Source organism: Platalea leucorodia (genome assembly GCF_965183815.1).
Source record: "Platalea leucorodia genome assembly, chromosome: 3".
NCBI classification, from domain to species: domain Eukaryota; kingdom Metazoa; phylum Chordata; class Aves; order Pelecaniformes; family Threskiornithidae; genus Platalea; species Platalea leucorodia.
This window is the reverse complement of record NC_138825.1, coordinates 68,490,464-68,514,039: the sequence shown is the minus strand read 5'-3', so window position 1 is coordinate 68,514,039 and position 23,576 is coordinate 68,490,464. Positions and strand designations below refer to the sequence as shown.

At 41.5% G+C, this 23,576-nt stretch overlaps 1 protein-coding gene across 1 annotated transcript; it reads left to right on the top strand.

Moving 5' to 3' along the window:
- Positions 1–7,204: 7,204 nt before the first annotated feature.
- Positions 7,205–21,805, top strand: LOC309588309 (protein LEG1 homolog; the record flags this gene model as incomplete). Its single annotated transcript, XM_082307390.1, is given in 7 exon segments — positions 7,205–7,526; positions 12,674–12,760; positions 16,886–17,070; positions 18,263–18,396; positions 18,846–19,084; positions 21,677–21,780; positions 21,782–21,805. Coding segments are annotated over 7 exon segments (1,095 nt in total).
- Positions 21,806–23,576: the final 1,771 nt, after the last annotated feature.

The window sequence follows — 23,576 nt, the reverse complement described above, 5'->3', positions numbered from 1 at the left end:
CTGCCTTCTGTAAAGCTTGGCTGTTTACGTTCACTGTTCTGGAGGATTTTTGTCTTCTGCCTTCTTCTTGAAAGCTTAAGATTTCAAGGTTTCAAGATTTTAAGATTGGTTGTGCTTAACGGTATACTACATTAGTATGTATAAATTAGCCTGTAGCGAGGTCTATGCTAAGGCAAAAAAATTACCCCTGGTCTTTCATTTAAATATAGGCTATAATGTAAGGCTTTCTTATACCTGTGTCAATGACACTCCTAGTCATCTCTAACAGGTCTCAATGCTCTCCAGGAAAGGCAATCTTTATTCCTAGGGAGAACAACAGCTCCCTTCACCACCCGAATGGCAGAAAAAATTCAGATCATAGCTCCCCAGCCTCTTCTGCTGGGCGGTTTCCCATGGTCTGCCATCCACTGTGAGTAAGCACTGTGTTGTGGCTCCCTGTAAAAACCACAGAGCATGACCCAAGCACTGGTGCAGGCAGGGAGAGGATGAAGGCAGGTTATATTGGAAATCAAGGTGGCAACAGGACAGAGAGCGGGATGGGAGACTGAAGAAGACATACTTTTTTTCAACAAAGCCTATTCTCATCTTCCCAATGAGAATAAAATAAGACAAATATGACTCGAGCTGAGTAAGGTCATGTGCCACATTCATTTGAAGAAATGGGTCTTTGGAGAAGGCAGGAATACTTGGGGATCTGGACATTTTTTCCAGTGAAATCAGCGAGCCCTCAGAGGTTCTCATTTGGTAGGAATTTCTGGTGACTAAAATGAATTCCTTTCAAACACATTTAAACCAAAACGTCTGTTTCTCTTGCATCCCTTTGATAATCCAAGGCCTAATTTTTTGGCAACATGGGGCAATGGACTAGAAAGCCCTGTCCCACAACAGTTGCCTTGTTGTGCGCTGCAGGGTTTTCATTATGACCCCAAGCTCGGGAGCCTTTGTGGCACTTAGTCATGTTTATGTTTGCTGTGTAATATCAGCAGATAGCTGTCAGCTACAGGAAATATATTTCACATGAATCTTTATGCATTGGACACTTGTATTATGGAATTGATATTGGTGCGTATGAAATCTTGTCATGTGAGAAATCTGAGAAGCGGGGTCCTTGGGAGCATACAGGTATTGGAGTTTGGGGTGTGATCTAAAAAGAAATAAAAGTGAAGTGAAACAAAAGCGTGAAAAAATGGACAATGGAAATACTTATGGTGTGTTCCAGAAAAATATTCTGTTTTAAAAAACCATGTTTTCTCTCATGTCTCAATTTGGTGATGTGACATCTCTCCATATACTATCATTGAGCCTCATTTCAAAATAATGCTAGCTTTGTCATGCAAGTATCTGTCAATACCCAGTCACTCTTTTTTAATATCTGTCCATGCATATGTTTGTGCCTTACATACCTTTCCTAGGCCTATAGTACCATGATTATATTTCAGAAATGACATCTTAATTTAATCAAATAGGTTTGGAATTTGTTTCTAGCAAGTTATTCACACTTCTCTAAACATGACTGAAATCTATTTTTCTTGAAAATAACCCTTCTTTCCTCTGTCATTGCAAATGAAACAGCAGAACAAAATCACTGTGTTGTATACCAACACAGAATATCAATTAGAGACAACAAGAGTGTTATTCTTTCCCACGACAGAAGCAAAATTAGGCAATAAATGTAAGGATGATTTATACCTCCTGTCTTTTATTTTACTACATTTCTTTTGAGTTGCCTTGTACCAAAATTTATTTTTTCCTGCTTACACAATAAAGACTAATTTATTTCTTTGAGAAACACATTTGCTAGCTCTCCTTTCCTTTCTTGCAAGCAAGCTTCTCCCCTCCCCCTCCCTTTTATTTTTTCAGTTTAAGGAAAATGGCTGCAGCTGGAAGAAGATGGATCACAGTCCTCTGAAAATTTTCTCTGCAGTCTCTGAGTTTCAAGAGGTGAAAATAGCTCCTGATTTAAATTTCTGAATTAATTGTTTACTCCTTCCAAATGGCAAAAAAATCTGTTTTGGTCCAAGTTTCTAATTGATGCTGTCATTTTGCATACTTCACATCAGTTAATGTGGGCGCTAGCATCTAAATACAGATTTACTGCTTTGGATGTTTGTGCCTTTCTTTTAATGAATCTTTGCCATTATGCTGATTTTTTTCTAATTAGTTATTCCCACTTATTATCATTTTCAACTAATTAAAATGCCATGCTAAAAATATAAGTGAAGATTCAGTTAATTTGTCTTATAAATGGATGCATAATTAATGAAAGATTGAAAAAAAGCCAACTCACAATGTGGTTCTGGTACTTTTTTCTGCAGTTTGCTCTTTCCCTAGTGATATACAAACAAACAGCCAAAAGATTTCCTTGCATTTATTTGCAGACTTAGGGCTGTATTTGAGTAACTATCTCTGAGACAAAATAGACATATTATATTAAAAATGTACTGTCATCTTCCTACATTAGACAATTCTTTACAACCCTGATGCTCTCAGGAATATATCTATCTATTCTGGTTTCACTAAATTTTAAATATGTGTTTCAGTGAGCGGGGGTTTTGTGTGGTCTGCCTCAAAGGAATGATATCCATCACGTTATGAAAATAAGGCTGATGTCTTTTATGATAAGTGTTGTGGAAGAGGTGATGATGAAGACCATACATCTGTAGGTGCTAAGTGCTACAGATATCTAACTCCATGATCAGTTTAACCTTCACCTTCTGGGCTGAAGATAACAAAAAGACGTGAAGGTTATAGTACCATCTGAACTAACCTATAAGGTAAATACACCTCCATAATATCCATATGAAAATGAAAAACATAGGTTGATTCAAATTTTCCTGTTTCAGGTCTGATGCAGGGGGTTTTGTTAGGTTGTTTTTTTTTATGTAAACGCCTTAACGTTGGTCCTGCAAGCAGGCAAGCTCAGGAAATTTGAGTATTGCCTGTACTCCTCCTCTGGAGCACTCTGATCTGAAAGGGTGCATCTGGGACAGCATCAAGTACCCATTACACATCTTGTGTACAGGCTTGATCCTAAATCAATATTTTTACCTTGCCGGTAGTTCACCTTCTCTTAATATTAGGAATTGGAACTCTGGAAACATTGGATTTACACTTGTCTTTGTAGCCATTTATCCAGCCAGATGTTCACCCAGCCAGCCTCACAGAAAAATGACTGCTTCATCTGGGAAAGAAAAACTGCATGTGGTAAATATCCCACCACAGCTATGAATCTGGTATTTCCTAAAATAGGAGCAATTGGGTTTGATTTGGAACATTATTCATTATCAGTTTATTTAAATTTAATTTTTTTTTTGTGCTACTGTATATGCCCAATTCAGTAGATTGCTTCTGTTAAAAAAAAAAAAAAGACAAAGTGGATATTTGATTATTACCATCCTTCATCAACAGGATTTATCAGCACAATTTAAAGCCTGAATTGTCAGATCTGCAGCACAGGTCACTCTTTCTGGTGAGGCAAGATCAGCAGATAGCATGGGAAAGCTTTTGCAGAGGGGAGTACAGGATTAATAGATAACTAGAGAATGATGTTTTCCAAAGAAGGAGAAATTTTAGGTCTAAGGATGTATGGAGGAGCCAGGATATGAGGATACAGCACCTCTTGCTAGCTCCACCACACACACAATGTAACTTCCCCTCAGATGCCTGATGCTCTTACCATAACGTGTGTTGCTGCATTAGTGGTAGAGTCCACTCATGTGGCCAGGGGCTTTGGCTGATGACCTTTACTCACAACCACGCCTAAGACAAGTGAAGCAGCAATTTAAAATCCCTTTTATAGCCCTGTCATGGGGTTTTGCTGGAGGACACAGAAGCCAGAGAGATCCTCCCTGCCAAATAGCAAAGGCCTGTGACAAAAAGAAATAGCAAGTCTGTTCAAAGCAATAGCTGCAGACAATAGCAACAGAGATTGTTAAGCAACCTAAATATATTCACTGCTACAAGTTCATCCAGTGAAATACATGAAGAATACCTTTAGCTACAGTGTGGTCTTGTTTTCCCTGGAACGGCTTACAGTCAAGCAGCCCTCACAATCACTGGTGGAAGAGTCAGGGGATGAAAAAAGGGTGACAGGTGACAGGGAGGCTCATCCAGACCAATATCCCATCTAAATGAAAACTCATTCTTCTTCCCCTTAGGAAATTTACCCTAAAAGAAAGTGGGTGAACCCTTCCTTTCAGTGCTGTTTTATGTGACTGAAGGATAGTGACATCCCCAGGTTACCTGAAGGTTTTCTCACCTGCAAAGCTCTGCGTCAGTTCTGAGTTCATTCCAGTGATGGCACGGATGCCTCTTCCTCACTGGCTTGCCAGTTCCTTCCTCAGCGCGTCCCATCAGGACTAAGGAACTTTATGTTTTGATAGTTTTGGGACTTAAACATGGGCTGCCGTTTCTTCTTATAGTCACCTCAACTAATCTAATTGATGCTTATCAGCTTTTCTGCAGTTATCTTGAAGCAAACTTTGCAGCCCAGCTCAAAACTATAGTGTTCTCTCTTGAAACTTGACAACAATTACATATCAGACCCAAATGCACCATCTACCACTATCTACAGTCTTTTCCAGGACTTGCTTCTGTTGCAATGTCTGTAAGAGCACACCTGTACTGAGTAACTGGTAGAGTACTTATTAAGACAGTGGTGAATAGAATAGTGATGCTGATATTACTAATAGTCTTCCTTAATCTTCCACTTATTTAAAATGCTGACATCCCTGAAGGGAAGGTATGACTCAAGATCCGATACCAACACCACTCACATCCCTTTGGTGTCACATGAATACTCCCCTCTTCCCTCTCAGGGCAGCAAACCAACAGGACAGGATTCCAAGCTGGAAACAGCAATGCAGAGACTTCTCAAAGGAAAGCTGTTGTCCTTAAAGTCTTACAAAAATTTCAGCAACTTATTTGCCTACACAGATAAGTGGAAAAGGGTGTAAGAGCTATAAAATGAATTATAAAATTTTCCAGGAAGAATATTTTTATTATATTAATTTAAAAATTATTTTTGACACTTTAAAGATTAACTGGGTTGTTGAAGTCCTTTGTCACCATAATAAGGCAAAAGCCTCAAACTTCAAGAAATGAAGGAATTCAGCAAAGTCTGTCTAGTAGGTGTATTCTTGTTTTACATTATTTACCATTTAGTGTATAGCACAGACCTTTTTTATCAAATAGCTCAAAATTTGACATAAGGCAAGCATTATGTTATTAATTTATCTTAATTATTTATTATAAGTATTTTGAGAAAGTATGTTTTTGTATCCAGAGTAGTAATTCATATTTGTGTGCCAGTTTAGACTCCCAAACTGGACACTTTCAGTGGTGGTAAAAATAACTCCTCACTCCTTCATGTTTCCAACTAGAACTTCTGCCCTAGTGCTATTGTGACCTTTGTGCCTTTTATTTCATAGAATTACAGGTTTCCTCCATATATCTTGTGCCCTAGCTAATGCCTTTCAGGATCCTTGCTTTTCAGGTGAGTCTCACTGCCCATTACCTCAATTAGAGCCTTATATGTATATATATATATATATAAAAACAACACAGTTCTTGACATTTATCCTCAGCATTATTTTGTAGAATGTCATCTTTCAAGAAAAAACAAATACCTTTGAAAACATTTCTGAAACTATTATGTGAAAGTAGGTAAAAACAATATTGATTTTATTTAATCTAGAAGTCTTTTTCTATGTCTAAAGCTAAACCTGTAATTTCAACTACCTCTACAGTCAGTCAAGAGCAATACATCTCTCAGTGATGTATTTTAAACGAGCTACATTCTGGACATACCTGATCCTCTGCTTTGGGTATGGAGGGAATCTACATAGCTAGGTTAATGTTTAAATGTCCACAGTTAGGTTAGATAAATCCCATCCATAGAAACGTGATGAAAGAACAACTTGGTTATTTGAAACCTCTGTCAGGCAGCATGATTAGGAAAAGTGTTCTCAGATCTGTGCTAATCTCTATTGAACACTGATTGTTTTTCAAAAGCCTTTGGGTTTCTTTCTCAGTAGTGGAGCCAAAAATAAAAAGTGACCATTGAAAAATTATGCTATTTACTAAAAAGTCTCCTTAATAAATAGAGAAGATGGAAAATTTTTGAATTGAACTGATACATTTCTTTTAAATTTACTGTCAAAAGTTTGCAGCCAGTTTTGACTTGCTCTCATCCGGGGTTTAAGGTACTTAAACACATGAAGCCCAACCAAAACTCACAGAATTACTTCAAAGAAATTAGGCATTTGCAATTTTTCTCATGTGAAAGAAAGGCTACACAGATAAGAAATTATGTGTTTGTTTGCTGAGTGCTCTTTTGTAACCATTGCTTGTCTGAGAAAAAGCAGCTGGAGATTATAAAGTCCTAGAAGTAGGTGAGGTGAACGTAGCTGGACAGTTCCATTTTTGTTGGAGCATAACTTAGTCAGACACTGATTTTATCAGTGGAGGGGTGGCCTTTGTATTGCCTTTGGAGTCTACAAGATCATGGAGGTTTAGTAGGAGACTTTAGGTCTTCATAATAACTATTTCCACACAAGACAAACAAACACTAAACATACAGCTAGCCAGGTGCTGTGCGGCCTGCAACCAGGCTGATTTGGCTGCCTTCAATGCTTTTAGGATCTGAATGCTGCAGGCAGTTGTCCCAAGGCCAAAAGACTAAGGTGCCAACGGCAGCACCTGCCTTATGTCACTGCTACTCCTTGGTCGGCGCCTGGAGCCCTCCTCAGAGCACCTCAGCCCTAACCTAACCCTGCCTGTGCCTGTTTTGGGGTGAGCTCTGTGGCATTGCTGTCCCTTCTTTACCTGAAGGAATTAGGCAGGGAAAGAGAAGGTGACAGCTAGTAACAAACACAGGGACAAAAAGGTTGATAACGCAACCGTACAATCAGTACTGTAGCACCTCAGCCTTTTGGGAGGGTGGGTATATTCCACGGGCAGCACAGATTTGGACATTTTCTGGTCTTACTGAACCCTCTTAAACATCTGCTGCTGCTCCCCAGATGCCACAGGGAGGACAGAGCGTTACTCACAGCTTGCTAATCTGGCAACTCCATGTCAAGGTCACAGGAAAGAGGGAAGGGAGCTGGAAACCTCTGCATCTGAGTCACCCTTTTTTGTCCAACCCTCACCTTTCTTGATAAAAACCCTGCAGCTACAGACACCTGGGTCACAAACCTTCACAATGCAGCCTTACTTTGGCATACATGCTCTTCTTATAGTGACTGTTACCCTGAGTCCAGTGACTGCCACCGCACAAAGTGAAAAAGATACCACTGGAGAAGATGTCTATCCCCCTCTGTGGGACCTTGCCCCTGAAAACCTGCTGGATTTCCTAGTAAAGGATAACAAAATTGTCATCAATGCTTGGAACTATCAAGAACGACTGGGAGTGTACAAGAACTTGCTAAATTCTTCAGCCAAATATTTTACTGCCTTTGGATCCCAAAATTTTGGCAATATTCTCTGGGGATTACCGTTGCAGCATGGGTGGCAATTTCGTACAGGTATGAGTTATGTCCTTAAGCTACTGGAACAGCTAAGTGTTTACCAGACCCACTTTGGATCATCCTTTCCAAGGTTTCTGCATCACAAGCCCCGTATAGCCTCAGACAGTGTAAATTTTGACATACTGAGCTAAGCTGCCGTTTTGAAAGAGAAATACTGAATGACGGGAACACCCTTGCCTTGTTGAGCAATAGCTGTTAAACCTCCTAATAGAAAAAGGTATTGCTAAACACGGGACTGGTCAGAATCCAGAAGATCTGTGGTTTAGATGGGTAATATTTCAGTTAGCTGAAAATCTTTGAAAAGATATTCTCAGTTGTTCCAATTTACAGTAGGTATATTTTAAGTCCTGCACTCTGCAGTGCGGTTCTTAAATCATTAACTGATAGGGGTTTTTGGGTTGTTAATGTTATGATCCTTTATCAGTGATTTGAGTTTCATTTCTAATACAGATAATTGAAAGTCCACCTCTCCATCTGAGAATTTGTTACCATTTGCCATTTTTGATCAGTTTAGTAGTAGCCTCATTATTTTCTAAATATGTTCTTTACAAAATTAAGGTTTGTTCTGTTTGTTGGGTTTTTTTTGGTTGGTTGGTTAGTTGGTTTTGTTTTATTTTTTAAATTATGTCCAAATTCTAATAGCTCATCCCCCAAAAGCTGGTTGTTATCTGGGGCGGTCATTCTTGTTTGCTTATTGGCCATGCCAGGGAAGCAGACACAGAAACGTGTGTGAAAGGCCCTTTGAGGCTAAGGCTGCAGTATCTTATCGAGGGCTTTATCAGAGAACGTGTTCTCCCACACACTGCCTCACACACAGCTTGCAGTGAAGCTTTCTGTTCAAAGCTGGAGTTGACTTGCCTTGTTCTACCAACCAGGAGAGGTGGGAAGGAAGGAATAAAAGTCAATGACGTTTTCAGGAACTTGTGCCTGCTGGTAACCAGGTGTAAGCAAATGCTTCTGTCTGCCTGTTATTTTCTTTATTGGTTGCAATCTGTAGTTTTGTGAGGTGGTGGTTTGGCTGAAGTTGTATGTTTGGAAGAAGCAGAGGCGCTGCAGCTGGTGCTGAAGGAAGGCTGCCAGCATTTAGTCACACCTAATGGAAAATTAACTGCTAAGTGAAAATGAGGAAAAGGAGGAAAAGGAGGTAGAGTAAGCAAAATCCAAGCAGGCAACTAGCTGGCCAACAGACAGCAGCAAGAAGAATTTGGCTGGAGTTCAGGCAAGCTTTCTCCTCTTTCCCTTCTTTGGCCATCCCCATGTGCCAAAAGACAAGCCTGTGGGGAAGAAGACCGGCCTGGCTGAACAGAGAGCTTTGACTGGAACTCAGGAATAAAAGGAGAGTTTACGACCTTTGTAAGGAGGAGAAGGCAACTCAGGAGGACTACAAGGATGTTATGAGGTGGTGCAGGGAGAAAAATAGAAGGGCCAAAGCCCAGCTAGAACTTAATCTGGCTACTGCTGTAAAAGACAACAAAAAATGTTTCTATAAATACATTAGCAACAAAAGGAGGGCTAAGGAGAATCTCCATCCTTTATTGGATGGGGGGGGAAACATAGTGACAGAGGACAAGGAAAAAGGCTGAGGTACTTAATGCCGCCTTTGCCTCAGTCTGTAAGAGTCAGACCAGTTGTTCTCGGGGTGCCCAGCCCCCTGAGCTGGAATGCAGGAATGGGGAGCAGAATGAAGCCCCCATACTCCAAGGGAAATGGTTAGCGACCTGCTACATGACGTAGACACACACAAGCCTATGGGGCCAGATGGGATCCACCCAAGGGTACTGAGGGAGCTGGCAGAAGTGCTCACCAAGCCACTTTAAATCATCTAGCAGCAGTCCTGGCTAAATGGGGAGATCCCAGTCGACTACAGGTTAGCAAATGTGACGCCCATCTACAAGAAGGGCCGGAAGAAGGATCCGGGAAACTATAGGCCTGTCAGCCTGACCTCAGTGCTGGGAAAGGTTATGAAGCAGATCATCCTGAGTGCCATCACGCAGCACGTACAGGACAACCAGGTGATCAGGCCCAGTCAGCATGGGTTTATGAAAGGCAGGTCCTGCTTGACTAACCTGATCTCCTTCTATGACAAAGTGACTCGCTTAGTGGATGAGGGAAAGGCTGTGGATGTTGTCTACCGGGACTGTAGTAAAGCCTTTGACACTGTTTTCCACAGCATTCTCCGAGGGAAGCTGTCTGCTCATGGCTTGGACAAGTGTACGCTTCACTGGGTGAAAAACTGGCTGGATGGCCGGGCCCAAAGAGTTGTGGTGAATGGAGTTAAATCCAGGTGGCAGCTGGTCACAAGTGGTGTTTCTCAGGGCTCAGTACTGGGGCCAGTTCTGTTTAATATCTTTATCAATGATCTGGACAAGGGGATCGAGTGCACCCTCAGTAAGTTTGCAGACGACACCAAGTTGGGTGGGAGTGTTGATCTGCTGGAGGGCAGGAAGGCCCTGCAGAGGGACCTGGACAGGCTGGACTGATGGGCCAAGGCCAATTGTATGAGGTTCAACCAGGCCAAGTGCCAGGTCCTGCATTTGGGTCACAACAACCCCATGCAATGCTACAGGCTGGGGAAGCGTGGCGGGAATCATAGAATCATAGAATCCTTAAGGTTGAAAAAGACCCTTAAGATTATCGAGTCCAACCGTTAACCTGTCACTGTCAAAGCTGCCTAGTGGAGAAAGACCTGGGGGTGTTGGTTGACAGCTGGCTGAATATGAGCTGGAAGCGTGCCCAGGTGGCCAAGAAGGCCAATAACATCCTGGCTTGTATCAGGAACAGTGTGGCCAGCAGGACTAGGGAAGTGATCGTCCCCTGTACTCGGCACTGGTGAGGCCACAGCTCGAATGCTGTGTTCAGTTTTGGGTCCCTCACTACAAAAAAGACATCGAGGTGCTGGAGCGTGTCCAAAGAAGGGCAACAAAGCTGGTGAAGGATCTAGAGCACAAGTCTCATAAAAAGCAGCTGAAGGAACTGGGGTTGTTTAGCCTGGAGGAAAGGAGGCTGAGGGGAGACCTTATTGCTCCCTACAACTACCTGAAAGGAGGTTGTAACGAGGTGGGGGTCGGTCTCTTCTCCCAAGTAACAAGTGATAGGACAAGAGGAAACGGCCTCAAGTTGCACGAGGGGAGGTTTAGATTGGATATTATGAAAAATTTCTTCACCGAAAGGGTAGTCAGGACTGGAACTGGCTGTCCAGGGAAGTGGTGGAGTCTCCATCCCTGGAGGTATTTAAAAAACATGTAGATGTGGTGCTTAGGGACATGGTCTAGTGGTGGACTTGGCAGCGCTAGGTTAACAGTTGGACTTGATGATCTTAAAGGTCTTTTCTAACCTAAACGATTCTATGATTCCATGATTCTATGAAAGTTTTTAATGACATTTTACAAAATAGGAATGAAAAGGGGAATTTCAAATCTGGTAAGGGAACACCTAAAAGAGAGTTTAGTGACAAGTGTTGCTAAGGGAAGTTTACAGCTAAATGGAGGATATGCTCAGAGTTCTTCAATTATCATTCTTGAGAATAACTGCATTTAGCTTTTTCATTAACAGCCTTGCCACAAAAAATAGCAGAGAAACCTTGCTGATGAGGTTGCACATATTTGCTAAAGACAAAAATTGGGAGGCACTGTCAATACAGAGAAAGACTGAGATAGCTTGGGTAGACCTGAAGACTGACATAACAATCATGTTAAGCGCAGGGAACAGGAGGGAGCAAAGAGGACAAACCTGGAGTGTAGACCTGGAAGTAGGGTTACTGCTTCCAGCTCCAAGTAATTTATACATATCTTATAATTACCACCAATATTGTCCAGCACTCTTCATCTTCCCAAAACACCTCGGCTAACAATCTTTGGTAAATCTCATGTGCAATTCTTCTCCAGCATTTTGTCTTCTTTTTCTTCTTTTCCTTCATCCTTCACATTCATCCCCTTTGCACACCAGTGAACTACTCTTGCCTATTTCTGTTGCCCTGTGTCAAAACAGAATCTTGGAAAAAAAATTTTTTTCTGTATATTAAAAAGTATCATTTTTCTTTAAAAAAAAATCCTGTTGAACTGCATTCCTCACCACTGCAAGTTCATGCTCTCAGTGCTCTGCTACTGAAAGATACAGGCTTGAGCAGGCAGCATGCCCCAAAGCACAAGCTCTGTCCAGTCAGCTGGAGAGGATAATTAGGATAATCTGTATGTACATGGTTCATGATCATCTCTCCTTCTCAGGTAAAAAGTATCAGAAAATTTGGTTTGGTTTTTAAAGAATGTGATGAGGTTTAGTTCTAAACTGACAGAAATGACAATGTTGGCATTCAGCTGACTCGTCAGAGAGTAAGTGCTCTGCAGGGCAGAGTTTGGGAGCTTCTGGAATAGCTCAAGTCATTGGACCTGACCATGGTGATTTCACATCATACACTCAAAGCAGACTTCCTGACTCACTACATGACTAATTACCACATAATGTACATGTACATTATGCTGTCAGGAATTAGGCTATTTTTCCACATCACGTGCTTAAAGTAAAATATGCCTTACATGCTGTCACAAATAATTGTGAAATGTCTTGCACGTTTGCTACAGCACAGATGCTTGAAAACCCTGCTAATGAGGTACAACAATGTTTGCATGCTTAGCTCCACAGTAAGGCCATGTTTGCATGCATCATTAAACTGGAAGGGATTCTGTATCACACAACCCAATTAGGTGAGACAATTACTAGTGCATTTAATTTGTGCTATTCTGCTTGTTAAGCAGCTCTCCTACACTAGCAGCCCTGCATCTATTGAAAATGATGCATCAGCTATGCGTGTGTTTATGCCTGTATGTGCACGTGTATTTATATCTCCATAAAAATATCACTGCGATGTCCTACTTTCAGACAGTTCCATAAATTCTCAGAATACATTTACAGTGAGGAATAAATTGAACTGTAAAACACAATCAAATTACTATGCACAGCATGAAGTATTGACTGAGAAATTCAACTACTCAAGGAACACTAGTTTATGAAGCAAAACAACAGTAATTGTTCTGCTTCTCTGAGCAAAATTCTGCATGCTTTACTCCTATATATTTTTTTCATCTCAGTGGGATTTCATGTGTGAAAAAGACTGAGAAGTATTTGGTGTATTATCTCATTTGATTCAGGCAGATTAGCAGATCCTTCCAGTGTGACTTCCTGTGGCGATGAAGATGGAGACCTCCTGTGCATATCTGTAAGAAGCTGGTGGTCCTGTAAGTATACGCTATTACACTGTTCTTCTCCGAAATATGGTTAGTGTCCTAGAAGGCAATTTAGAATCTTTCTTGCCCTTAAACTTCTGTATTACAAAGTAATTCCAGTGCTATATGGTTCTCCATCGAAAACTTGCAGCAAGACACCTAAGTGTGAGTGAGTAAATGAAAGCTAATTGACTTTGATAACTTATTTGAGGAAGGAAAAAAATGCAAATTTGCAGCCTTAACAATGTTTAGACTGCAAAAATGCATGCAAGAACACGTGAGAAACACCATGATGGGTATCTATATTGGTGGACATTTGTAGAAATTACAGTTTTCAATTACTCCAGAGCAGATTTGTTCAGTTTAGATGCTAGCACTTCAAATTAAAACTTTGCGTGAGAATGTCAAGCAGGATCTTTGTGGTTCTTGCATCACTCTCAGTAATACAAATCTGACAGGACTTTTCTGCCTTCAGTTGCACCTCCACAACTTCACTGTGGTCAGTAGAATGAAATAAAGGGAGACTTTGTGCCCACAATATCCAAATAACTTCATTACCTTCATCGCACTGGCAACATTTATCCAGCAGGCTTTTAAGTACCCAGCTGAAACTCAGTTAATACTTTGACCTGGTATACATGAGCTATCAGACAATTTCTGTTCTCTTTAATATTGGCTTTGGAGTTCTAGTAGGCTGAAATTCTGTTTGGGTTTTTTTTGGTTTTTTGGGGTTTTTTTCCTCATTATTCCAATAAGTAGCAACAAACTGAAGACAGAGAGAAGTGTAAAGGTCTGAATTTCCAATGTCAATGCCACTGACATTTTCAGTGTTTTCCTCAATATCTCTAAAAATACACATCCAGATAATTCAGTCTTCCCAAAAATGGAAATGTCCAAAGTTCCTGGTTACTTTTAATAATTCAGGCCATTCATATGTTGCCCTGTTGAACTGGAGGGATCAAGTTAAAACGTGGTTTCTCTTAGCCTGAGAGAAACAAGAATTTCATTTGTAGAAATGTATATCATAGATGTAGCAGGAGAATGGGTCTATCCATTACACCTAAGCAAATATGCATTGCAGGAAGCAGTGTCATCTCAATGATGGTGGTATCAAATTTGGAACCCCCTTTGCACTAGGCAGTGCAGGGAAAAGGCAAAGTGACAAACTCTACTGAAGGACCACCTGTGAGCTAACTCAGCCATATGTGCTGTTGGCATCACTCCTGGTAGATGTGGCAGGGCACCTTATCTTCCTGTGGGACATAAGGGTAGGTCCACTGCCAGGATCATGGGAGAAATAATAGTGTGTGAGACAGGATACTATAACCAGATTTTTACATAGAAAGGAAAATAACGTTGTATCCATTTCTAGCTAAGAGCTTTGCAGAAGAGGAAAGGAAGTGATCTGGAATGCCACCTGCAACTCAAGGGTATCCGTTTATTGTTGCACAGGGCAGCCCAAGGAATAACACTTGTAGCATCAATAGAGAAAGCACCGATATTACAGTGCTCACTGTCTCAAGTGCAAGAGCATGTGTAGCCTGTTTCCCTCTGGTATTTTTACAATCAGTGTCTATATGGAAAAAGAATCCTCAAACAAAAATGCATACCTAGATTTCCAGAGTTCATCTTACAAGGCAAATTTTTTCTGACCCCATGAAAAAACATAAACAACAGTTAAATTTTTTTCATTTGATAAATCAAAAATATTTAATTAATTTGCCTACACCCAAACTGAGTAACATATTCCAACCAGTCCAATAGAATCCCCCAAAAGATGTTTTTGTTTCCATTATGCAAAAGCTGAATGAACATATTATTTTAAAAAACCTAAAATTTATTTTTTATCTGATCTAGGTCAAAGTCAATATTTTTAGACTCCCATTTTTCTTCAGAAACTGGAACTCTGACTCTTTTGGAAAGTTTATCTTCTATTTTTTCAGAAACAGAACTGACAGATAGGATGGGGGGTGGGAACAAGCCTGACCTATTGGTTACAATCACTACTTGTATCTAAAGGAAATAAAATGATTGAAATATTTTTTGTTTTTAAGGAGGTAAAAGGCCTTGTAAGTCCTCCAGTTTAAATATTCTTTCCCTTCCTAGGGAAGGGAAAGCCTCACGTTCTTTTTCCTGTAGCACATTTTCCCTCCATCACTTCTGTCCCTCACTCCCTCAGCTTCTCTGCTGTCCTGTCACAAGTCCCCTTTCCACCAAACCTGCTGGCGGACTGCAGTGAGCAGCTCTGTCTCTTCCCTGCCACATGAGCGCTTTCTTGTAGGGGCCCTTGGAACAAAGCTTCTGGCTGTAAGCCAGAAGTTAAATGCTTATATCTTCAAGTGATCAAAGACATAAGCATAGAGTAAATTTAAAATGTAAATTTAGACTAAAACCAAAGCTCACTGTGATACTCACTCCAGCTACTAAGTTCAGTTTCCCATCTCTGTGGGTGACTAGCACTAGGTGCTCTGTGGGAAGGTGTCCCATGCAGTGACAAGTAAGAAGGGCCATTGCATAGCTCTGTGCAAGCAGGGGACCTTCCTGAAACAGAAACCACTACCTTTACTTTCTCAGTGTTTGCGTTCCTGCTCTTCACTTCTAAACACTGCACATTTGCATCATACCAATTTTGTTGCCTCCAGAAAATGAATAAACTCAGCCTTGATTTACCCTGTTGCAGCAGGAACATGCAAAAAAGTCTTTCAGACTTCACAGAAACGTCTCTTACGTCTTACATCTGAGGATGTAAGTGGTTTGGCTGGCCTTCAGGGCAGCCCTCTCTGGCATGAGTAGTCATACAAAGCCAGCAATGAGCTTAAACTGGAAACTCCCATTTAATATGCCCCAAGATGTATGAGACGCTCCCTGCTCAAGAAGTTCAGTCCTTTTTGCCTAGAATAATATTCAGTATGGTCCTTTCCTGCATTGTCTTCTGCCCTCTGAGTCCCCCACGCAGGTATAAATATGTAATATATGCAAGCCCATTTAAAAGACTGTAAGTACTTTCTGATGTGAAATCCAGGTTTCAACAATTCTCATGAAAACAGTGAATAAGAAGCAAGGTCCAGCTCAACAATGACTCCCAGTGTGACACTGTCTTCTCACCACTTGGGACTTTTCCTTTGCTCTTCTGACTGGCTATACATTTCCTCCTGAATTCCCAGCCAGGCCCACATACAGGAGGTGGAACACCAGTTTCCCATGAGTAGGACAGGGATACATGGAAGGTGGTCAGGTTTTGACGATTTTGGTCCTCACTGCTGGGACTGTGTACAAAACACCTAGGCAGTCCGTGGCCCTGAGACCCAGCACGAGCAAATGACTTCTCAGCGCAACGGCTCAGGACTACCCACCCAAGAGGGACAACAGCTGGTCTTCAGGCTCCTTCTTCACTGAAAGTTATTAAACTTTATTTCTACAAAAAGGACACAATTAAGAGGAGAATTTAAAATCCTCCTTTCAAATGAGGAATACCAAATAGCCCTATGGGCACTCTCACTGGAGATGGGGTCTGGCACAGGTGAGAACTGAACCTGGTTTTCCTATGTGCTGGGTCTGACTGCTCCAACTTATGGATCAGACCAAAGGAAACCATTATCCTAAAATAAGTCTAAAACAAACTGAGGTAATTTCCAAGAAGTTTTCAGTGAGCAAAATCTTTTTTAAAAGCAAAATTAGTATTTTCCAGTAAAATATCACTAGTATTTGCCTTTTCCTTTCTTATACCTAGCATGCATAGAAGAGATTTTTAATGAAAACAATATTCATGGAGTACCACTTAGTCTTTCTCTACTTAGTTTCCAACTAATATTTGAGAGACTTTTGATGACCTGTCCATGACAACCTATAAAGATTAAACTTTTTTCAGTTGTTTGTCCTTTCCTGCGAAGTATAGCACACTAAGCTCATACAAGGCTATTAAAGGACAATATATAAATGAATATTACAAATCATATCTAAATCAATACAGATATCATCATCAGTGCATTTCGGTATATACGTCCCACTGCTGAACACAGTTGTATCAGTGGCAATTTGAAATGGTTGCATTTGGTATGGGAGAGTTTTCATTTTTCTATGCAGGAATATTTCATTTGCATGTAGTTAACACATCCACCTTTTAAATGATTGTTACAGGTATGAACTACTACCTGGCTGTGATACCCTTTCTGGGGGCAGTGGAGGCTGGCCTCTTTGGGCAGCTGCAGTACGAGATAGAAATATTGCCACCAGAGGAGCGAAGAGCTGATTTCTGTTACAGTGTTGCCGACTGCCGGTCTCGCATTCCCAAGCTCATGGATAAGTGGAAGGCCTATTTTGAAGTAAATAATTTTACTTTTTTAAATATTTTGTAGGAAATGATATCAGGATATTACTTTTTAAAAATATTATTACTGTTATTTGTAAGACTCAGAGAGCTTGGTTTGCTTTCAATAACAGCTTGATATAAAAGTAACAAGCAAAAAAAATGAAAAACATGACATAACGTGAGTCAGAGTTAAGAAGGGCAGGATTTTTACGGGTTATGGATTTTTTCCCTTACTTTAAGATAATTCTGTATTTTGGAGTCTGTCCCAAGAGACTGTTTTGTTAATAGCTATATTTGTATTCTTGCTATTCTGCTTATGTTAGCAATGCAAAATAAGCACGCAAGATAGAATGTTACCCTTGAGAAATGGCCTTGTGTTGGTTTTATAGGGTTCATTTATTCCTTTGAACATCTGAAAAACTGAAAATGCTGAAAATTCATTCAGAAGGACACTTACTTGTGCAAGTAGATATTCTCTTCCCTCCTAATTCAGCTGTTCCCTAATCCCAAAGATGACAATATTTCTTACTTCATAGATTCAATAACTATTTTTATAGATAGACTTCTATATTCAACATTTTTGTTAGTAGTCAAATAATTGATAATGATCAGAAAATTCAAACCGTAAGTCCCTCTTGGCAACTGTGAGTGAAGGTAGAGGTTTTAGGAGCAAGACCAGATTTGTTTTCTTAAGATTATTTTTCCTAAGCAGTGTGTTTCAGAAGTTATTATAAAAGATCTGATCCTCAAATAGCCATAATGATAACCATTAAGATTTATTTTCTTCTTTTCTGAAAATCTCCAGAAAGTTGTGGCCAAAAGAGTATAAACAGGTTTTCAAGGAATCCAATATTTCAGCACAGAAACTTCCATGGCACTCAGATACAAAAATCCACTGAATTATTGTGATAGAATACCTAGATTATGTAGGTAAACCCCTCACTCTGTTGAAGCCAAAGAACTGGCGACTCCAGTTAGCTTCAGTGGGGATACGTATTCACTTTATGAATCTGTATTAATGATCTTTTTCTCCCTGTGTCAGACATCATAGTTACTTACAAAGCAGCATATTCTAACTACTCAAAAGCAATTTCCCTTAGCTTGCAAACTTACTATTTTGTGAGGTATGTGCGTAAGTCTGAAAAATTCAGCCGGCTTAAACCACCACCCCGTTTCTCTGCCTTTTTTCCTCCCTGTTACTGCAGTATCTGTTGTCTGCAGAACACAAAGCCATGAGCCCTGCAACCTTCTCCTCCTTCAAACTGGATGATGCCCTCCATCTCATGTGGAGGGCGCACGTCGCCTCCATTGCTTATGCGCTGCCCAGGTTCCAGGACAGGTACGGGGACGAGAGAGGTGGCCAAGGGGGATCTTCCCACCTGCATGCTTCTTTGGAAGGACAGTATCTGAACAAAGTCCACATGAGCTTTCCTACTTTAGGCCTCTACTCTTTAGGCTCTGCTCTTACTTCTGCTCTCTGGGAGCATGTGATGACCAGCAAGAGATGGCTGCCCAGGTTGCAATGGGTGGGCAGGCCGTGGGCTTAACATGAGATGCTGAATCCTCTCTGGGAGCCAGGGCCTGAGTCAGGAGCTGTGTCATCTGGCCAGAGGCAGTGATGTCAGGAGAAATTATGGGTAAAGTGCTGAAGGTGGCTTTAAGTCACTGTGGCACTGAGACTGCTCAGGATTTTACACTGAACAAAACATCTTTGGGATAAATGATAGACTGATGTGTTCTACAGTGGATTTCAATTATCTATTATATTTTTATTTTAATGTCTTTCAGCTTAAAATATCTCTCTGATCCAGAAGCAAATTTCGGTGAAGACTGGGCTAATGCTGTAGATTTCATTGCAGCCACACACTTCTCTACAGATTTACAGACCACAAACAACTTCCAGGCTTTCCTGCCCCCGAGGATGCTGGTGGAAGGGGATGTCCTCCCATCCATTAGTGACTTCAGTCCACAGCAAAATAGAGTCTTGCTTTCACTGAGAGTTCTTCACAAAGCAAATCAATTAACAGGTACGAGCCCAACATACAAATGTCCGTAATCCATGCATATTTAATATCTTGTTCCCTGCTTCTACACATTTCTCCACGTGAACACACTGATTTTTGATTTACGATAGTATAAACACTTCCTAGAGACTAACAATAAAACGGTACAGCTAAAAATACAACCAGAAGTAAACAACACACCAGAGAGCAAATGCAGCAATGGGATACTGATGACACGCAGTGAGGATTTCACATGAGACAAATGCATCGTTTGCTGGAGCAAACTGGATCTTACTTTTTTTTCTCCAGTTTTCACAGGAACTTCAGAAACACGGACACTAGTTTGTGTTTCGCCAGTTAAACCTGAAACTGTTCAAGCTGTAAATGAAGTTATTAGATCAGTTGAGGTCATTACAAAATAATGGGCAAATGATCAGGAACAACAGTTTGTGCATCCACAAGTGTTCTGGTTTGGGGTTTTTTTGGTTTTGTCTCAATCTTTGGTTTAACAGAGAATATAATCTGTCCCAGCAAAACTGTATCCTTAGACAATGCTGGCTTCATCACGTTCGCTAAAATCAGTTGTGCATCACCATCCAGCGGTGAGACACAGAATTACACCCTCTCGAGGTTTCAGTTCGTTCCTAGGTATTGCTGGGTTGGATATTTTTGCTTGCCCTTTGTGAAGAAAAGCTATTTTGAATCCTTAAATGAAAGCACAATATAAAAATACACTGGAAAACTAATATCCAGAGCTATGGCATTGTTTTGTGAGCTGGTTCTTCTGTCTATTCATTTCAGTGAAAATTCTCTCACTAGCTGTGTTTATAGCTGAAAAAGGCCGTTCATTAATGAAGCTATTCAGTGTTACAAAAGAGCATCCTCACATCACAGAGTGCTGCCTGCGCACCTTCCACATAGCACGAGGGGTGCTCGTAGTCTTAATAGGGACCTTAACCGCTCTGTCCCACGCCTGGTAGCCTGTGACACAGTTCAGGGTTTCCTGACCTACCTCCCGCAGGGCAGGGGGCCCAGCAAGGCAAAGCTGCGCCAGCAGGGCAGCAAGGAGGGAGCCGAGCACCAGGGCAGCAGAGCAGATGAGGGCAGCACTGGAGGGAGAGAGGAGAAGAGGCACGGATGCCGAACACGGTAGAGGGAAGGAAAGGGAGGGATGAAGAAGTTTCATGCAGGTGCAGCCATAATGAAATCTGCAGCTGAAATCCCTTGCTTTTGCAGGTGAGAGATTTCCCTGACTCCGCTTTGAAGGGATGGGCTTTGCATTCAGCTGAGATTTAAATGCCTGCTAACTCAACCTGGCGACTCCTTTGCAGACCAGAAAAGGAGCTTTAAACTAAATTTTACTTGGGTCTGGATCCACAGCCTCAGCAGGGACCTGAAACACTAGATCTTATTGCTACAAACTCAGATGACAAAATGTCAATACTGTTTTTGTAGAGTTAAATTCCTCAAACTTTTAAATACATCCTGTGAGATGTGGAGTCCTCTTCTGGTGCTGCAAACTTCAGCTGCAGATAGAGGGTCTCAGTACCTCTTAGAATGGGACCCTGTGCAACCCAGAGTGAGATTTGATTTCTTGATTCAGAGTTTGATTACTCTTTATTTTCCTCTAGCTGCCTCTGCCAGTCCCGCAGGAACCTGTATTGAGAGAGTGCTGTGCTACCTCTAAGGCTTCTTGACTCACAGACAGTCAGAAGCTTTACTTTTTACGCTCTGCCCCTCACTGATATCTGAAGGCAGAACAGCAGATGCCTTGTTATTTGAGACCTTTCCTGCTGTCCTCACCTTTCCTGCCGTCCTCCTATGCAAGAGGACCATTAGCTGCCTTCTCTTATTAACTCCTCATCTCCCTTGTACAATACTGTGCAAATTCAGTTCTTCGCTGTTGCCAGTTTTATACAAAAGCAGGTTTTGCAGGAGAATAAACTCGTCTTGGTTTTCTAGTAGACTTTTTTTACCTTTGGATTTCCTCTGTGAACCCTTTATTCACCATAAACCTTTGTGAACCTTTATTCACCATAAACCTCTGTGAACCTTTATTCACCATTCAGCACTGAGAGGACTGGGGAGCAGGCAATGACTATCCTGCAAACTGGTGCTAATGCTGGACTGTTCAGGCACGCTTCCTAGAGAGCTGCTGCTCATTGCCTGGATGAAAGTATTAGGATCATTTGCTTCTTTAACTTGAGGCCTTAGCTGGCAGAAGTGCGAATTCTTGGTTGATTTAGAGTATAAACAAAGACGTACATGATTATAACTACCAGGCTACTGCTTCATAAGCCATAAAGCTACGTGCAATTGCAGAACAAGACCTTAACAAGCATCTTCAATCATTTTGACTTGTAACACTGGTGACAAGGGAACAAGCCCAGTTGCCTATCAATACAAAGGATCCTGAGCTGAATGAATGGCCTGTGTGTCCCTACACAGTTGTAGGCAATTATTACCCCATCAGCACGCTCCAGCTTTGTCTACATTTCACTGTCCACAGGAGAGTGGTGGGTGTTTGTTGCCAGACGTGTGCTTCATCCCTTGCGTGCCGCAAGCTGCGTGTGCTCCATGTTAATTTGACAATGTCATGTTGTGTTTCTTTCCAAGGAGGATTGCTGCTGAAGCTCTGGCAAAAGGCTATGTCTACTGAAGCAGGAAGAAAAATAGGACGAAAACTGATTGAAGACTTGGCTTCGAGCCAGAAGTTTGACCCAGTGGGAATATATAATGATTTGAAAGGAGTGGATTTGACAGCACCTAGTTTCTTGACAAAAAGCAGTTCCAACATTGATTGATTTAATCTTTTAGCAGATATGTGTCTGGTAATCTGGCCTTGGTAATTTCTTACAGCAGGATTTCCTGAGTAGCCATGTGTGCATCTCTCTCATATTGAATCAACATTTTTATCCGTAATTTTTCTAATTAGCTCATTTGTTTAACTCATTTCCTTATAAATAAAACACCTCACAGAAAATCTTACTTTATTGGTTTTTTGGACTTTATAAATAATGTATCATTATTGGAGACAAAAATTAAATACAGGCAAATTATATTATGTTTCAGACTGTTCTTTTCCCTGTATACAGGGATCCCACCAGATATGTAATTACTCAGGTCCTTGATGGTCTAACAGATGATCATCCGAAACTTTTCTTTGAAGTTCTGATCCAAAACCAATGCCTCAACTGTTTCCCACCAAAGTCATTATTTTGCAGACCAGCTGCAATCAAATTTGAAGCTTTCAGGTTTATGGGATTAAATACTTGAGTACAGATGGATCCCCTCGGTATGCTGCCTTGCAACAAGTAAGTGTCTCGTGTGGTACTGTGGAGCCAGTCCTGAGAAGTCCTGAAGTAAATGAGCTTATTCTGTAGCAGCTCTTACATGACCAACAGAGATTTCTGGTATTTGATTAATTTCATTTACCTCAAGAAAACATTGATCTATCTATCGATTTATGTGATTATGTAGGCTGTACAGCCACAGGTTGTTTTTCCATTCCCCCATGTCTAACCCTTCTTATTGCAGCATGTCAGATGTTAGATTTGGTTACTGAGGGAGAGATGTGTTTGCACTGTGTGTCCTCCCAGCGCCTGGCACACTCAGACCCAAGTGCTGATCCCGGTCTTCTGGGTGATAACACATATTGGGAATTAATTATAACAGCTGGCATCAGAGGTTGTGGGCAAGAGGGACAAGGCACCCGCAGGCAGCCGGAGGTTGAAGTTTCTTAGGAAATCTCCTGACTTTGATCCTCCATCCTTATGAAAACTTCCCCCAGAGAATATGCACGGCTGGAGCTCCCTTTCCATGGTGGAGAGCAGAGGACAGCAATAGAGCCAGTGCCTGCTGCGTCCTATCAGATTATAGCTTGCACTACAGCATAGTTAAGAATAACACAAGCCTTTTAGACTCATAAGTAAAAATAAGGGAAAGCAGCTTTGCTTTGCCACCATTTTAGGTCTGCCGCACAGTTTCGGTTGTACCTAGCATCTCGGTTGGTAACTCTGTCCCATCCCCCTCACTTGGAAGGAGAGATGCATGCGCCACCCGCTCTTCTGCTGGAGCACACAGTTTCACTCTGATGCACTCACATACATTTCATTTGTAGCCATTGTAGCAACAGCCTTCCTGACACACGTACAACACTCACAGTTTTTCCATGGATGTTAGGGGTGAGATTTGGACTCCCAGCTTTTCCCCCAGGACCAGAGTGCCTGAAAGAAGCTCTCGCTGCCTCAGTAGCAGCTGAGCAAGGACCTTTCCAGAAGGCACCTTGCAAGGCTGCCCTGAACAGCCTGCCCTCCCACCCACGCAGGAGAGTGGTGCTGGGAAGCAGTGTCTCCACACCTGCAGGACCAGTGTGAGGGAGCCCATCCACAGCCTGAAAGGTGATGCTACACCCGGCAGCGCTTTCCATACGAAATGGCCAGCGACTGCGTGCCTGCTGGGCACAAGCCCTTGCATCTCTTTGTGCTGCTAGTCCAGCTCCAGGCAGCGGGAGAAA